This window comes from Boleophthalmus pectinirostris, unplaced genomic scaffold (genome assembly GCF_026225935.1).
Source record: "Boleophthalmus pectinirostris isolate CB_2022bp ecotype Guang Dong unplaced genomic scaffold, ASM2622593v1 HiC_scaffold_1, whole genome shotgun sequence".
Taxonomy (NCBI): Eukaryota; Metazoa; Chordata; class Actinopteri; order Gobiiformes; family Gobiidae; genus Boleophthalmus; species Boleophthalmus pectinirostris.
In genome coordinates, this window is record NW_026570970.1 from 27,047,852 (window position 1) to 27,064,425 (window position 16,574).

A 16,574-nucleotide genomic window follows, 5' to 3' on the forward strand; every position below is an offset into this window, starting at 1 on the left:
CCTCATCATTTTAGTCTTAAAATGTTTGTATTAACCTGCTGTACATGGTTTTGGTTTTTTTTCTCGCTGTTTTGTCCTGTAACTGCTTTATAGCGTTTTATTATTTTATTCTATGGGTATACCTGAAATTGAATTAAATCAAATAAATAAAAATGTAGGAAAAAACAGGAACAGGTTACGGCTCTATATGTATCAGATTCCCGGAACCCACTTTATAAAACCACACAAAGCACTTGTCACACACAGATTATATTATTGTGCTATAAGTTTAAGTGGGGTTTGAAGGGTTCCATACAGAAAGCTGTCACCGATGGTCTGCAACGTGAAATATGTAATTGTGTATTGAATGGAAGGGAACATGAATATGGTTTGTAGCCTGTTGATAAAGAAAACAGCTGTATAATATAAGACACTCACAGTGACCTTGACTATTGTACACCAAAAGAAACATGGCTCAGGCTAACAAAACATCATTCAATAGACAATTCTTTTGTGATTTAACAATACTTACAATATTTCTGACATTGCTCTTTGCCTGGCTCCTGTCCTGAGATTCTTTATAGAAAATCCCACCGGGGTTGAACTGCGTGGCCCAGATAAACTTTTGTTGGTGAAATAAAACGTCCATGCCGATAATGCGAGCATTCTCCTCGATGCGGGTGAGCAGCTTGTGTCCTTGGCTTTGGTTAAAGGGGTAAACAAAACTCCTGATCTCTGTGTCATTAGAGATGTAGAGGACGCGCTCCTCTGGCCCTGCAAGATAAGTGAGATCAATGTAAGATAGTTGGCTCGTAATTCACAATTGCGCGTCTAGGTTTAAAGCCCATAGTTAATAATGTAATAGTAATAGTCTAAACCAGTCAAATTGATATTGTCTTGGATAATTTCTTTTTTTTAAAATAAAGACCCAATTTTGAACCATGAGTGAGGATGGCACAGCTTGCTAGCTCTGTTAGCTCTCACTTAATGATAAACCATGTCAGAAATCCAACAGGTCTTAGTAGAAGATGCTACTGCCTGGTTCCTGTCCACCATGTCAACTTAAGGTGGTTACTTTGTGGTAAAATGCCTAATAATAGACACATTTTTAAAATTTTACTCTTTAAATGACCAATTACTATGGCATCTGTGATAATTTTCCATCAAAGAAACCCATGGATTAAAAAGCATAGATGATATCATCTTCTTCATACAGCTGCACATTCCATTCTGGACTAGCATAAAGCTATAGCATCCGATCCATTCCCACAGGGAATGTGAAAAATGTACTGTACTGCATTCATGAACATACATAATAGCACGATACCTTTTGCAAGGCAGTTTCCATTGATGTCTTTGTAATTTCTGTCACACGTGCATTTAAAGGCTCCTTTTGTGTTTGTGCAGTAATGTGGACATGCATCAAACTGAAGGCATTCATTTGTTTCTGAAAAGAGGAAATAGAAAATCATTACAGTTAATATTACATGATGTGAATGTGCCATACTTATATATGGGTTTCTTGTATAAATGTGTAGTGGTGACTCATAAAGCCAATACAAATGAGAGTATAAGTAAATTATATTGCCCCAGACAGTAATAAGTGCCTGCATGGTGACATGGTCCAGTCCCAATAGTAATATTGTAATATATAATATATACACATGTAACACTGAAAGTTTGTTTGTTTTGGACAATTCTTTCTACATTTACTGTTTGTTAGCACAGCATCTAAGGACTAACTTTAGACGAACAAAGGTTTTTGTTCAGTTCTGTTCAAAATTGCAGTTAGAGTCATGCAATATATTGCCAACAAAATAGTAATTAAATTGATGTTTTGAAGATATGGAATATTAGAAGACAGAGTCAAAAGTCAAAAAATTAAATGCATTTTTTTTGGTTAGTTTGTTCTGAATACTTTTTAAGGGGAATTATTTCTGAGGAAAATATCAAGTCAGTTTATCAATTTCCTCCATCCTACATGGAAACAAGACCTTCATTAGTTAGTAAAGCATTAAAAACTATAGTATATTAATCATTTATATTTGAGTTATGGTCAAAATGTCCTTACAGTGCAAAATGTTTCACATAAATTTCACATGACTAATAAAAATATCTACCAATGGAACAAGACTTTTTGTACTTAAAATGTTACTCAAGAGATAAGAAAAATAACAACTCTTTGCACTGAAAATGGGAAACTAAATATTATTTCACTTGAATTGCGAGAGAGAGAGAGAGAGAGAGAGAGAGAGAGAAAAACACATTCCATTGGTAGATAATTTTACTGGTCACGTCAAATCTACTGAAATCAAGTTAAATGTTCTTAGAGTAATTTGAACTTATTTAGATATTACTTTTTGTAGTGTGCTTATATGCTTACAAAAAAACACAACTTACAGTATAACACTACTTAATTGCTTCATTTCAAAATGCACTACACAATTGCACCATTATTTATTTATTTTTTTATTACCTTCGCACTGTCCTGTCTTCTGATTCCTCTTGAAGCCTGGTTTACACTGGCAGATAGCATTAGCATTGGTCTGGTTGCATATGGCATCTTCTCCACATGGATTAGTTTTCTTCCCACAAACATCTCCACTGGAATCTACAAATACAGACATGGACTTTGATTAGGGACCTCTACACGCGATCTTACTGCTCACCTGCTGTGTTTGTGCTTTTGATGTGCCAAACTACGAGGGCATTATCCGCTTTCTATATACCACCGTGCACACCTCAAACACGAGCGTCCATACATTAGCATAAATAACAAAACATCATACATAAAATTAGATTACAAAGGCTAGCGCTGCCGGTGACAGTAGACACTTTTTATCTCTGCTTTGATGTAGTTTGTTCAAGTCAATGGGAGGTGGTGGTGCGTACAGGCTTTGCAGTCCTGCTCGTCTGACCCTCCGTCTCCACAGTCGTTGAAGAGGTCACACTGGAGCTGGATCGGGATACAGCGGCGGTTGCTGCAGGTGAATTCGGTTTTGCCACAAGGACGGGGACGACCGGCAACAACTTCTGTAACAAAAGGAAAGCAAAATATTTAGTGATTTTGATTCAAGATTCAAGTGTGCAGGTTTGTACAGGTTTGTTCATGGGTTTCAGCAGAGTAAACTCTACATAGTCAGGTCTGGAAGAACAGAAGTGATCAAGTAGCTCTAGTTGTCACGGTAATGTGTAAATGTCTGTAGCTATGAACATGCTAGGAAATGTTATATTTTTGACTGTTTTATGTTTCATTTTATGTTGTGAGTTCAGATAAGGCTAGTAGGTGACAAATTTGTTTTTCCAAGGTATTTCTGGGAATATGTTTTCCTCACCTTAACTCCTAATCCTAAATCCAAATCCTAAATTCAACTAAACCCTAAGTTAAAGGGTCCATATTATGCTATTTTCTGATCTTTTATAATGCTGTTTCCTCATTAAAACCATAGTTGGAGTTCTGTTTTGTTTCATTCACAAATATTTAACACATAACCACTGCATATTTAGGCTGAGTTCTTCTCTCAAACAGAAAACACCTTGTGATGTCATGTGGTAATACAATAAGTTTTCCAGTGTGCTTTTCCACTTCATAGACCTTCACTATACATGCTGGTAATTACCAATCTCTACTGAAAAAAGGTAAAAGGAGGCTGTTAACTTGAAAACTACCACTTCATGACCTCACAAGGTGGAACTCAAAGTATGTTTTTGATGAGGTAACATAATTCTAACATGGATTAAAGCTCACAAGAGTCAATTTGGCATAATATAGAGCCTTTGTGTACTCTTTAAAACTATCCATGGCTTTCAGAATGATGATGATGATGATGATCATTTTAATGGGAAAAAGTGCTCACAATGTTGCATATTACAAGAAGCTGACACCTATGGATACTACAACACAGAGCCATACTGGTGTTGAAAGCAATTTAAGGAAGGCAATACTTGACTCACTACAGATTTCTAAACCAACACATTGAAAACACTAACATTTGTGGTAGCGTGCTAAAAAAAAATCAATTTGTGGAGTCAACCCAAGTATAGGATTTCTATTGATCCCAGTATGAAATTATATAAAGACAAAAAAATGGACTTTGACATCCAGCTGTAGTCGAACTGAATGAAGCAATAATAGAGAGCAAATTAAGTGCAGGGAGGATGGCTGGAGAAGGCTGGGATTAAGGAGAGATTGAGAGGGAAGATTGAAGGAGGAGTGGGACAAAGGAGGGGGTAATGGAGTAAGGGAGAGATGGATGGATGTTTCAATAAAAAGACAGAGAGAGGAGAGAGGAAAAGATGAATGGTCTGTCTGTCACTATGGGATCTACACACTGGTACTGCTGAAACATGGCAATACACTAGCATACAAATACAAGGCTGACAGTCATTATGGTCTTATACAATAGAAATCTGTTTACCAATATGTCTGTGTCTTTTCGTACTAGTTGAAAGCTTTTATAGATACAAACTTCCATATCAATATATTTTCCTTCCTCTTAAAGCTAGACATATTATCGCAGTGTGTCAAAAAAAGATATTTCTTTACATAACAAAGCAACAAAATGTCAGTGGTGGTGAGAACAGTGGTTGATCAGCAATATGGCATCTTGAAAAAAAGTGATTAAAGTTTGCTCAGAAATGCACAAATCACTCAATAAACAACTCAGAGGCTAAATGAGAAGGGGAAGAACTATAAAAAAAAATGTGTGTACATTTTGTACATTTTTGTGGCCATACCGCATTGTCAAAGCCTGATCTCGTCAAATCTCGGAAGCTAAGCAAGGTTGGGCCTGGTTAGTACTTGGATGGGAGACTGTTGGGAAAATCAGGTGCCACAGGGGGGCGCCAGTTGTAAAAACTGTCGTTGTGTCCTTAGGCAAGGCACTTCACCCACATTGCCTAGTATGTGGTGTGTGCATGAGTGATGGTGGTGGTCGGAGGGGCTGATGGTCCAGATTGGCAGCCTTATTTCCGTCAGTCTGCCCCAGGGCAGGCATGGCTACAATAGTAGCTTACCATCACTGGGTATGGAGTGAATGAATGCTCTGTAAAGCATCTGTCCAAAAAAGCATTATTATTATTTTGTTTACATATGGTTAAAATGCACGTATTAGCTGCATAGAACATACATCTGACCTCTGCATGTGACCTGCATTAAGTTGGTCCTCATCAAACGCACACATACACAAAAACTATGTCAATTGTTTGTGCTTCGTTTGTGCCGTTTTATGCTACAAAAGGTTTTGTTTGTGTTGCTTTAGGTTTTGAGATATTAATGATCTCAGGCTGTGGAAAAGTATTTATCAGTCCTTAATAAGTTGCTTTTCATTCATATTTTATATAATAATACTGAGATAATTTATCTTCACTAGTTTTGCGGAGTTTGCCACCTTCAGGTGAACGGAAATTACATCATATAATTTCTACAAAAATAATAATAAATAATTTTTAATAATTAATCATTTTAGAAATATACTCGCACAAATGGAAATTGTCACAGCACGGAACTTTTGTATAATTTTCTGCCTTTTTTGAGGCTATTTAACATTTGGAGGGGCTGGATGACATCATTGGCCAAAAATCAAACTGCTTATATCTAGAACCATAATAGGACAAATGAAACTACTTGCAGCACAAAACAGCACAAACAAAGTACAAACTAATGGCACCATTTTGGACAGTTTTAGAACATTTTTAAGTTTCCTGGGGGGCTGGCTGACCCCAATTTGACCTATGAAAGAATTGTTAATATCTCAAAAACTAAAACAGCACAACCAAAACTTTGTGCAGCACAAAACTGGAACAAACGGAGCACAAATGACTGACATAGTTTTTGATAGGTGTGCGTTTGATGGGGGGCCAACTTCACGGAGGCCTGCATTTGGGATGACATAACAGGGGCCTCATTTATAAAGCTTGCTTACGCAAAAATCCGTGCGCGCGCGCTTCCTACGCCAACCACGGTATTTATAAAACTCGCCTAAGGCGTGGCTCTTTGCTTAACTCTACGCCAACTCGGGACCTCCTGTAAGTTCTACGCAAAGTCTGGAGACACGGGGAAAAAGCGACACTCGTGAGCAGAAGTGAACAGAATTTGAGGAAGTGTTTGATCAGAAAATCCACGTATATAGAAGAATTACCTTCTGATTTGCGCATTTAAGTGTTTGGTTCGCTAAAATACGGAGAAGGGCTGTTTATTCCACTCATTATACTCCACAATATTATACATTTGACACTGGTGCACGAGCGCGGCCACGTCCCCGGACTCGGTGTAGCGCAGAGTCCCACAGTCCACACCGCGACCATAGACTTCTATAGAACACAGTCTGTGACCAACACAGAGGACGAAATAATGACCCAACCTGAGAGAAAAACTCTTCCCTTGGACGCAGCAGGAGCCAGGCTTTGATTTAATGAACGCAACTTTAACACTTTTACTTTAGTCTTTACGCACCGAGCGCCAGAGTGACCCGAGTCTGCGGACAACACGAAGCCTACTGCCCGAACCTGACCCCAACCAAAATCTTCCCTACATTTTTGTGTAATGGGGAACTCTTGCACATGAGAGCTCATGTTTAGGGAAATCTCATTCACGAGTCACTTTACATGCTCCTTTTACGGTGAGGTGGAGGTGTGGAGAGGGCGTGACGTGACGTAGGTTTACGTGTGCAAATTGTAGTTGCAGGTGGGATTTATAAAGCAAAGATTGCGTGGTTTGGTGCGTGCGGTGGGTTTTCTAAATACGGAGTTTGCGTGGCGCACGCCTTGTCGTAGCTACTAGACGTACGCACTAACTTACGACAACTCCTGCGCAGTTTTTATAAATGAGGCCCCAGGAAGGGAGCAATGCAGGGAATTCTTCTCCTAATTTTGTTCCAAATTCTTGGTCAGACGTTGATGTGGTTTAATTTGTAAAGGAGAGTATTTCCTACAACTTTACAAATGCATCCTGTTCTTTTTTTTTTTCTTTTTTTTTGTTATAGACAAGATTGGGCATTTAATCTGAAGAAATCTTGTAGTGCTAGTCAGAGGTCAGCAGAAGGTCAAGATTTCTGTCTAAAGTTAGAAACGCACTTCAATAAACTAAAGGAGCCCCATGTGACACACATTATACACTGCTGCTGTAGAAGAGGGTTTGTTGTGTAGAGAAAATAATATGTTCGTGTTTCAATAATATTTTGGACTGATAAGAGTTTTTACATTCAAAAGAAACAACAGTTGAAGCTCTGCATGTCAAAGGAATCAGGCAAGTCTGCTTATCAAATAATTGAAGTCGACTGTTCTGTGTATAATAAAAGAAATATTTTTGACCATGTTATAGTCACTTTGAGTTATTCGTGCATGTTTTATTCATGCATGTTTGAGTAATCTTATTTCTTAATGTCCTGCATTTGAGGCACTATTTCTCATTTTCACCTGTCACTATACACAAACATTGCCTTGTTCTTACTGTGTTTATTCATTTACATTCACTACACATGTTAGATAACTGTAGCCCTCTAATTACTAATCTCTATTTAATAAAAGGTAAAACGTAGCAGTAGAAAAACTACCACTTTATGACATTACAAGGTGGAACAAACCATTTTGAGATGTAGACAGACTAATAATAAAGGAACTCAAAAATGTGTTTATGAAACAAAATACAAACTTATTCAACGAGTCAATTTTGCATAATATAGGATCTTTAAATACTCATCATTAAAACTAATCATGGGTTTCAGAATGGTGATGATCGCTTGAATAGGAAAAAGTGTTCACAATGTTGCATACAACAGGAAGGCACCAAGTCATTTGAGGCACAATTTTTTGTTTCATCTACCACTGTACACAGCCATTGCCTTGTTTGTACTGTGTTGATTCAGTTACTTATTTTTATTTTTCAAAAAAACATGACGCATGTAGGATTCAGCAGCATCATATTTTGACACATAAACAAATCCACTGCTCACTACCAGCCTGGTACTTTGTTGTGATGACAGTTTGTTGTGATGACGTCTATGGCGATGTACCAAGAGGCAGCAGGAAATCAGTGCTGCAGTTCTGAGCCGGGTTTGAACTGATCTTTGATCTGTCTTTTTGTTTTAGATCAATATTGTAATCATGTATGATGTATGTATAATGCAAAATAATAATCTACAAGTGATGGATTATATCAGGAAAAATCATAATACATCTTCTGTAATGACATGTTTGTGTATAAAGTGAGTTTGTGAATGTAAATATGTAAGAGTCTCTCACCACACTCCTCTTCGTCAGAGCTGTCTCCACAGTCATCCACTTTGTTGCAAACTTGATCTGAGCGCAGACAGACCTGATCGTTTCTGCAGCGAAACGGCCGTGTGGGAGGGCAGGGGAGTTTAGCTACAGATGAGAAGACAAGACAAACTAATAGATATGTCTTTCAAAACACATCACAAAGACAATGGAATACTCCCCACTAAGAGAAGAGGCACAGTGCCTTTTTAATTATGCATCAGCAGCCTTCAAAGCAAAGGCTCGGAGTGACAAACCCACCACACATGTCTAAGTCACTATGTTTACATACACAGAGAACTCAGAGTGCACTATACAACTGAATTCAGATTGTCTTTGCCCCAAAATCAGTGAGAATAGGAGTGAATGAGGGGCAACGAGATGTTCAGGGGCGTCTAGTAATTTAACATTGGCACTAAAACTTCACAGCTATAATTTCTAATAAAAACAACTAGCATACATATAACCATACTTTTGGAAGAAATAGCAAATAAGCAATATCTAACAGCAATAACCAATATCTTATTTATTTTAATAATTTGATTTTCAAACATGTTGGGAAATGCATTACTCACATTTTATTTGCTTTCCACTGCAGAAATAAGCACACTGAGGCTCTAGTAGGTTTCACTTTCACTTATAGCTGACCAAAGCAAAACAAAATGTGCTCATCTGTGGTGGAGGAACATTGTTGCTGGTCTAAAATGAGTCAGTAAACATCCAAACACGTCTAATATTTGCCTGGCTGTTTCTTATCCAGAACAGTGAACACCTCTTAGTCCAGGGGTGGGCAAACTACGGCCCAGGGGCCGTATACGGTCCTTTAAAACTTTTAATCCGGCCCGCCGAACTGGAATAAATTACAATAATAAACCTTGTTGTTTTATTTGTCATGCATTTCCAGCGTTTCCCAGTAGATGGCGCACTATATATACATTGAGGTGTGGCGTATTATGTTGGCCGCAATGCTTTATGGGAAAGTGTTCTTACAGGAGTTATTCGGACCATGAATGAAGTAGTTGGTGCTTAAGATATAAGACTGCACTGCTTTCATTTTGAGTTGGTAAAAATCAATCAAATAAAACTATGGACTCTGAGTTGTAATTATTAAGGTGTACAACATTATGGAGTCAGATTTTATCACACCCACAGACGTATATCTATGGTTGAATGGTGTGAGCTTTGTTTTTGAGCTGTTACCAGCCATATTTGAAAACAGTCAACACACGATATACATTCACTTGTGGTGTGCAGTGGAACAGGTCTCAACAGCTTTATGTGTTCTGAATGTTTCACAGCAGTGATGAAACGTGTAGTGCGCGTCTGAAGTCCTAGATAAATGTGAATAAGAATGTAATGAATCTGAGCTCTTAACACGTTATGTCCTGTCTTCTGTCCGGCCCTTCAGTCAAACTTTAGGACCCTATGTGGCCCGCGAGCCAGAAAGTTTGCCCACCCCTGTCTTAGTCTGTGCCTTATCTAAATCGGACTGGCGGTTACATGCATCTGAGTACGAAATGGCTTCTCCAGGTGTGCCATTGGAATCTCTGTGATTAACGACACCTCAGTCGTAGTTCCCAGGTTTACGTGCATTTTGATAAATGTGTTTAAACTGGACTAGGCCAGTTGCAGTATCTGTTTTTCCTGGCGTGTATGTAAGTGTCGTGAGTAGCGAACCCACCACACATGTCTGGGTCCTCATCAGAGTTGTCTCCACAGTGGTCTTTGCCATCACACACCCACGTGTGCAGTTTACACAGAGTATTGTTACAGATGAACTCATCGGCACGGCAGAAGAACGCACCTGCAATTACATACAGCTCAGCTCAACTAGCAGCTGCACACAACAATTCAGACAGAGATATAGGACTAAAGGCTATATAATGATGGACAATTTTATCTTTCGATGTAAGATTTGAATCATTTCAGCTCTAGAAAGTTTGAAATAATGGTCTCATCATTTTCTATAACACATATATTTTTGAAACATTTAACTGGTGCTGATTGTTGCTGTCATATGTAAGTGCTGCATTTTGAATCATTTTACCTGTTCATACTGAAGCCTACACATTTTTACTTATATAACAATAAGAAAAACAATAAAAACTCACCTTTCATTCACTTAAAATGTTTTAAGTCACAAGAATAGATTAACTTCATATATGTAGAATAACTGTGAACTTTTTTGATCACTGGCCAATATGGCTCTTGGCTCAAATAATTTTACTAACAAAAATGTAATTGTATATATTTTGTACACGTAAACTTTCATTACATGTGTCTTCATCATATTACGTGACTTTTTTCTTGCGCTTCTTTTTAAAAAAAAGAAAATACAGCAATGGTAGCAAAAAAACTTCAGCAAAAACACAAAAACTTGAATGGTTTTAATATCAAAGACAGTTAATTTCATACTAATTATTGCTCCAAAAATTGGTGCCACATATACCTTGACTGCAGTTCTCCTCGTCGCTGTGATCCATGCAGTCGAAAACATCATCACAGCGCCATCGCCGTGGGATACAGTGAGCACGATTCAGACACAGAAACTCATCTTCTCTGCACTCCTTCACACAGCCAATCTGTCAACAACAACAACAACAACCTCAAATCAACAAAGTGCCCTGTTTACTGGAAGCACTAGTAAAAAAAAAAAAAAAAACTCTGCAAGAACCGTGATTTGACCTGAGAGAATTATATGTAAAATTATTACTGCATTGAAAATAAATTCATACTGTGGAACATTTTAAGTAATAACATATCTATGGAGACAAATAAATTGTCATTTTGGGGCTCCAATAATCTAGTATTGGAAAACATTTGCAATTAAAAAGTGTCTAGTACTAAAAGTTTATGAATGCAACTTACAGTTTACACATAATAAAACAGATGCAAATGAATAGAACAGTAGATGGTTCTATCAAAATCCAATCAGCAAATAATGATTATATGCTATAAGCTTTGCATTGCCAGAAAAAGTTATACAAAAGATACTTAAAATTATAATTTATAATGCTATACTTCAACATTTAATGAGAGCAGACTGACAGGAAGAAGCCAGAAAACGTCAAACATAGGATTTTTTTTGTGTGTGCAAATTACAGGTTACCCATTAAACTTTCTCTGGAAATCATTTGCATATTCATAGTATTATTTGTCATGCATTTCTTCCATCAGAAGGATTAAGTGTGTGTACAGCATGCATTTAAATGAGATGAAACATGAGGGAGCCCTGACCTCATCGGATCCATCCAGACAGTTGTCGTGTCCGTCACATCTGAGGCTGGCTGACACGCACCCCCCACTCGCACACACATACTCGTTTACAGAGCACGAGGGGGCTGCTGGGAAAAAGACAGAGTCAGACTAATCTAGAAATGTGCACTATAGGTTACAACGAATGCACTGATATTACTTAAAGTGGCTGTACCTGATGTCTGTCAATGTATTTGAGTAAAATCTGTTTTGCCCTAATACAGATATAGTGTAAAAGCAGCTCATAAGGTCAATATGAAGCTGGTGTGTACTATTTGCATCTAATTATAAAGTGTTTTTTTAATTTTCTGAGAACCAGGAAGTGTGCTGTTTGCATTATTTGTTGTTAGCTTTATCTTGACTTACCGCTCTGGCCTCTGAAAGTTGCGAGAAGTGTTTATAAACTTATTACAGTGGATATTGGGATTCCAGACAAGCGTAAGGAATAACTTTGGACCGCTTCAAACCATTTAAAATTAATAGCTTTTTTATTTTTGTTTGCAAGACAGTAAAATCAGGTACAGTGCCTTTGAGGAATAAATGTGCCACTTTGTTTTACTATGAGGTAAAATGAAGAGAACTGAAATGACCAAACTAAGGCAACATCAAACTGTGTCATATGAAGTGCAGATAATCTCATATTTATTTTCTACTTGTAACTTTATTACTTCATTATTTTTCCGGTATTTTTAAACTTCAGTCCACTCACCAAAAGCCTGATCTCTCCATGCATCAACACAGAACAGCAATGTAAACCCTATAAGTTGACCATTATCTCCCTGGGGGTTAAAAATCGCAGCATGACAAACAAGCCTTTAGTCAGAAATAACTGCCAAATTTCAGCATTTTTATGTATCTACAAAATGAACTCTTCTGAAACTGAATGCTTTGTTGAAGACTGGCAATTTGCATGAAAGTGCGAAATAAGTGAACAGTTATGAAAATCTAAATCTGAAGCAGGTACTAGTTCCCATTGTCACGAACACAATAGTAGCGCATGGGGGCGAGTGGACAAAGGAGTAATAATGCCTTTATATCTTGACAATTGCACAGGTTTTTCCTTACAAGTCGATAACTGGACACAGGAAAGATGTGCGGAAAGCAATAAGGGCCTTTAGCACTGACCAGCACCCCATTTTGTGTGTTATCTTCTGGTAAAAGGTATTTGTTTTTACCTGTTCCTTGGCAGTTTTTCTCATCTTCGCCCATCTTGCAGTCTTCCTGTCCGTCGCACACCCACTTTAGAGAGATGCAAAGGTTGTTGTGGCATTGGAACTGGTCTTCTGCACAGTGCGCCTCACAGCCTTTCTGCAAATGTAATACACACATATAGTAACAATAACAATGGTCATTAAAGGTGCACCATGTAACTTTTCTGGTAGATCTCATCTATGTTGCATTTATTCAATTACAGGTGTTTTGCTGCTCAAAAATTCCTACAGTGAATGAGCTCGCCCCTCCAGAGATCTGACCTGTAACTTGGCCTGGAGGCATTGCAGGCTTGTCTCCAGGGAAAAAGACACGTTTTACTGTCATACTGATGGACAATCGGAATTAAGCAATAACAAGAGGAGCAGGTGCCGGACTCTCTACCAGAAAGCTACACACTGAAGCTTTATGAGTGGGTGGATTAATGAAGGCTTTTAAAGTTGCATGGTTTGAAGGTTCGCCAATACTAATTGAACCCTCTTAACCCTATATTAATAATAAAAAAAAATTACTATCCTAGTTATTGTATTTTTTATTGCGTTGTATAGGACTTTGGACTTTAATGCACTTATGGAAATCAGTTTGGTCCAGTTGCTGCTGTTGTAAAGTGTTATACGAATAAAGTTTGATTGATATCAGGGTGCATTTCAACATGTAGATACAGAGGTGAAATTAACTGTGTCTGTAAAGCTACTGCTGAAACAGTAGACTCAAGTACCCACAACAAAGAGCTAATGTGGAGAGTGACTATGGCTCTACTTCATAAGCATATGAGATGAAATACAATGTCCAACATTTAAATATATATTTTTAAAAAGTCATTTTATAGCCGGGAGTGCACTAATTGCTTGTCCCTATGGAGATATTCATTTTTAACTGAGAATGTTCCACAGTATATCATGAAACCTATCTATATCCATGGAGAAAGCAGGTGATGCCACCAGCCCAGATCTGTGGAAAGGTAATAGGTAAAGGTTAAAAACACTTACAATTGAATAAATGCAAGGCATGTTAGATTAATTTCATACTGTGGAACATTCTGGAAGAGGAAAAGTTATTTAATGCATCTTTAAACTTTAATATCCTGGGACTAGGGACATATTAAGGACCTACATTTACTTTGTTTTTACAAGCTAGACTTTACAATTGTGATTTATTTGAACATATATTGCAATACATAGCAACAAGTAAATATATCACAATTTCCTGGGACAAAACTATTATTTTATACAAAGTACTTGCTTCATGGAGAGAAGAATATTACCATTAGAATATAGTGTAATTGAATGGCAACAAGTTGTGACTGCTGTGACCCAGAAATGCCGCAGCGTGGGAGCCATAATACTGGGTTAATAATGGTCATGGTGAGAAATTACATATAAAATGTTGAATAGCACGCCATAAATTAACCAGGAATAATGAATCCTAATAACAAGCCTTTGCCCTTGAATTATGCATCACAGTGCATCATTACCACTGATGGGCTATTCTCCACGAAATCTCTTTACACCATAGAATGCTAAATAAGGCACCAATGCGTTCATTTCTGCGCATATTGTGTAAAATTGTAGTACAAATTAGCTATGGAAAGGAAAAATTAAGACATCTAGTCACATTTGGATTCAAAACCAACTGTTGTTGTTTCAGTAAATGCTAAAGTGGATTAAGAGTCCCCACAGTGAGTGAATATAGGGTATTTCATGCACTAATATACTTTAACTATAATATGTCAAACAATGGAAGTTTGTGCCGAGGTTTGTTTTGAAACCAGGAATGGGAGATGTGTATCACGCTAATAAATTATGCCTTTAATGGGATTATTTTCTGAGCCAAAGCAATTTCATTTTCTCCAATTGTGCACTGAAGCTGGGAGCTCAGTGGAGAGTTAATTTATATAAAATTCACCAACCATGTATTGCTATATTATAGAAATGAGGGCATTCAAAGAGAGTATGACGTAATTTATTGTTCTCCTAGACTGAACCTAGAGTGCATTATAATACATAGTCAAAGCTATATATTGGCAAACACAATTCACACTATAAATTATATCATACCTATGTGCATTAGATTACACTATAAAAATCACTTGTAAGGTATACGTAATGTCTTAAGTATAAGTATAAACCTTTCATGCAAAATACCACCTCACAACTTAGACTAAAAATGTGAAACATTGGCCCTTTGAGCATAACTAAAAACTAAATTTTTCCATAACATGATAATTCAGTTCTTTACTCAGCTCGATTATGTTGAGATAGTAGATATTGTTGATTTTAGCAACTATGTGGCTTAGTCCAATAAGGTTATTGGACTAATAATTCATTTGGTCTTCCAGTAATTTGTGTGATTAGATTCTTTTTTGAGACCAAGAGTTCATTTTCATACCTGACAGTTTCAACTGCTCACTAGCGGTCTTCCTCAGACTGGTCACATGATGATGTCTAATCAGCTGATTTATACAAGTACTGCAAGTGAGCAGTCGAAACTGTCAGGTATGAAAACAAACCCTTGGTCTGAAAAAATAGCTTAGTAACATAAACTACGTGGCTTGGTTGGGTTAAATACACAGAGAAGTAACCTTTCATTGACACAGCATTTCCCTATTAGTCTTTTAGAAAGAGGTACAAGAAGAAATACATTTGTTTGGTTAATTCATACAATATAATCAATTTACTTACATTAAAATTTTCCCTAATTTTGAAAATCTTGAAATACAACACATGCTTATCCTCACTGAAATAAATGTTGGCTAGAAACCACTTTAATTGCATCCCATTACAAACCTCATCTGAGTTGTCTAGGCAGTCGTAGTCCCCATCACACCGAAACCTGGAGGAGATGCAGTCTCCGTTGGCACAGGCGAAGTCCTTGTGGTTACAGGTGACTGGCTCTGCAATACAAAAACACAAAACAGCTTCAAATGACGACAATCTCATCATTTCTCTACAATTAGACAGCAGACAAAAGCGCGGACATCCCCAGACATAGTGACAGAGCCAAAATATTGTGTGTTTAGATTCACACGGTAATACCTTGGCAGTCCCCTCGTTCGGGTTAATTAGAAGCATTTTGTTTGAGGAGTGGAGAAGCTGGCAGAGCACACAGGTGCACACAGGTGAATTTCTGCTCTCACAATGGACTTGGCGCAAGGGGCACACATGGTAAAAGCCAAAAATGCCATACCTGTAGTTTAGTGCAGGGCTCTACCCAAACCAGAGCTGGGTTAAATCTATTGTAGGAACTTTTTTTTTAAGACAATTTTAAGTTTTCTGTCACTATGCAGTACTTTTACTTAAGTATTATATTCGTATTTTAATATTATACTTGGTTAAAAGTAAGAATATCTGGCTAAGTGATTATTCAGGTCACAATATAATTCTAAGAACTAATATATAATTTGTGACAACTTTAGAAGTAAAAATAAAACATTTCAATTCAAGGTACTTCTACAAACTACAGAAGTAAAAATACACAAAAAAGTGTGTTTAATTCAACTGTTTATATAAGATTAGCTTTTTTATTCTGATGGTTTGACTTCATAAAACTGGTCACATACTACAGTTACTTAGTGTGTAGTATTATTTAACTAACTGTATTGTACTCTAGCACCTCTGCTTAGAGAGTGAATCCTGTTCACAGTTTCCTTGTTATCAGTGGCAGTTAGCTGTTATCCGTTAGCCGTTTCAGACCTGTGTTATGAGTTGTGCTTACAGGCGAGAGTTCCCAGCAGGCATAGGGGCACAATAAGATTTGCTGCCTCTGCTGCTGTCTTTGGGTCCACCTGCATAATTCTATTGCATCCAACAGTTGACTGGCTTTTATTTGCATTTTAAGTGACATTAATGGTTATGTGGAATAAGCAGTGAATAAAT

At 37.4% G+C, this 16,574-nt stretch overlaps 1 protein-coding gene and 1 pseudogene across 1 annotated transcript in view; one reads left to right on the top strand and one right to left on the bottom strand.

Annotated features, from left to right (window-relative positions):
- The window catches only part of lrp1bb (low density lipoprotein receptor-related protein 1Bb), a 378,766-nt gene that overhangs the window by 40,792 nt on the left and 321,400 nt on the right, over nt 1-16,574 (bottom strand). The window contains exons 67-76 of the mRNA XM_055149901.1: nt 15,486-15,592; nt 12,666-12,798; nt 11,473-11,579; nt 10,685-10,817; nt 9,917-10,039; nt 8,221-8,343; nt 2,872-3,012; nt 2,456-2,590; nt 1,307-1,426; nt 512-753 (exon numbers count right to left, since the gene is read on the bottom strand). Coding sequence (XP_055005876.1) covers nt 512-753; nt 1,307-1,426; nt 2,456-2,590; nt 2,872-3,012; nt 8,221-8,343; nt 9,917-10,039; nt 10,685-10,817; nt 11,473-11,579; nt 12,666-12,798; nt 15,486-15,592 — 1,364 coding nt within the window. The remainder of the gene's footprint in view (nt 1-511; nt 754-1,306; nt 1,427-2,455; nt 2,591-2,871; nt 3,013-8,220; nt 8,344-9,916; nt 10,040-10,684; nt 10,818-11,472; nt 11,580-12,665; nt 12,799-15,485; nt 15,593-16,574) is intronic.
- LOC129409018 (5S ribosomal RNA) lies at nt 4,703-4,820 on the top strand (annotated as a pseudogene).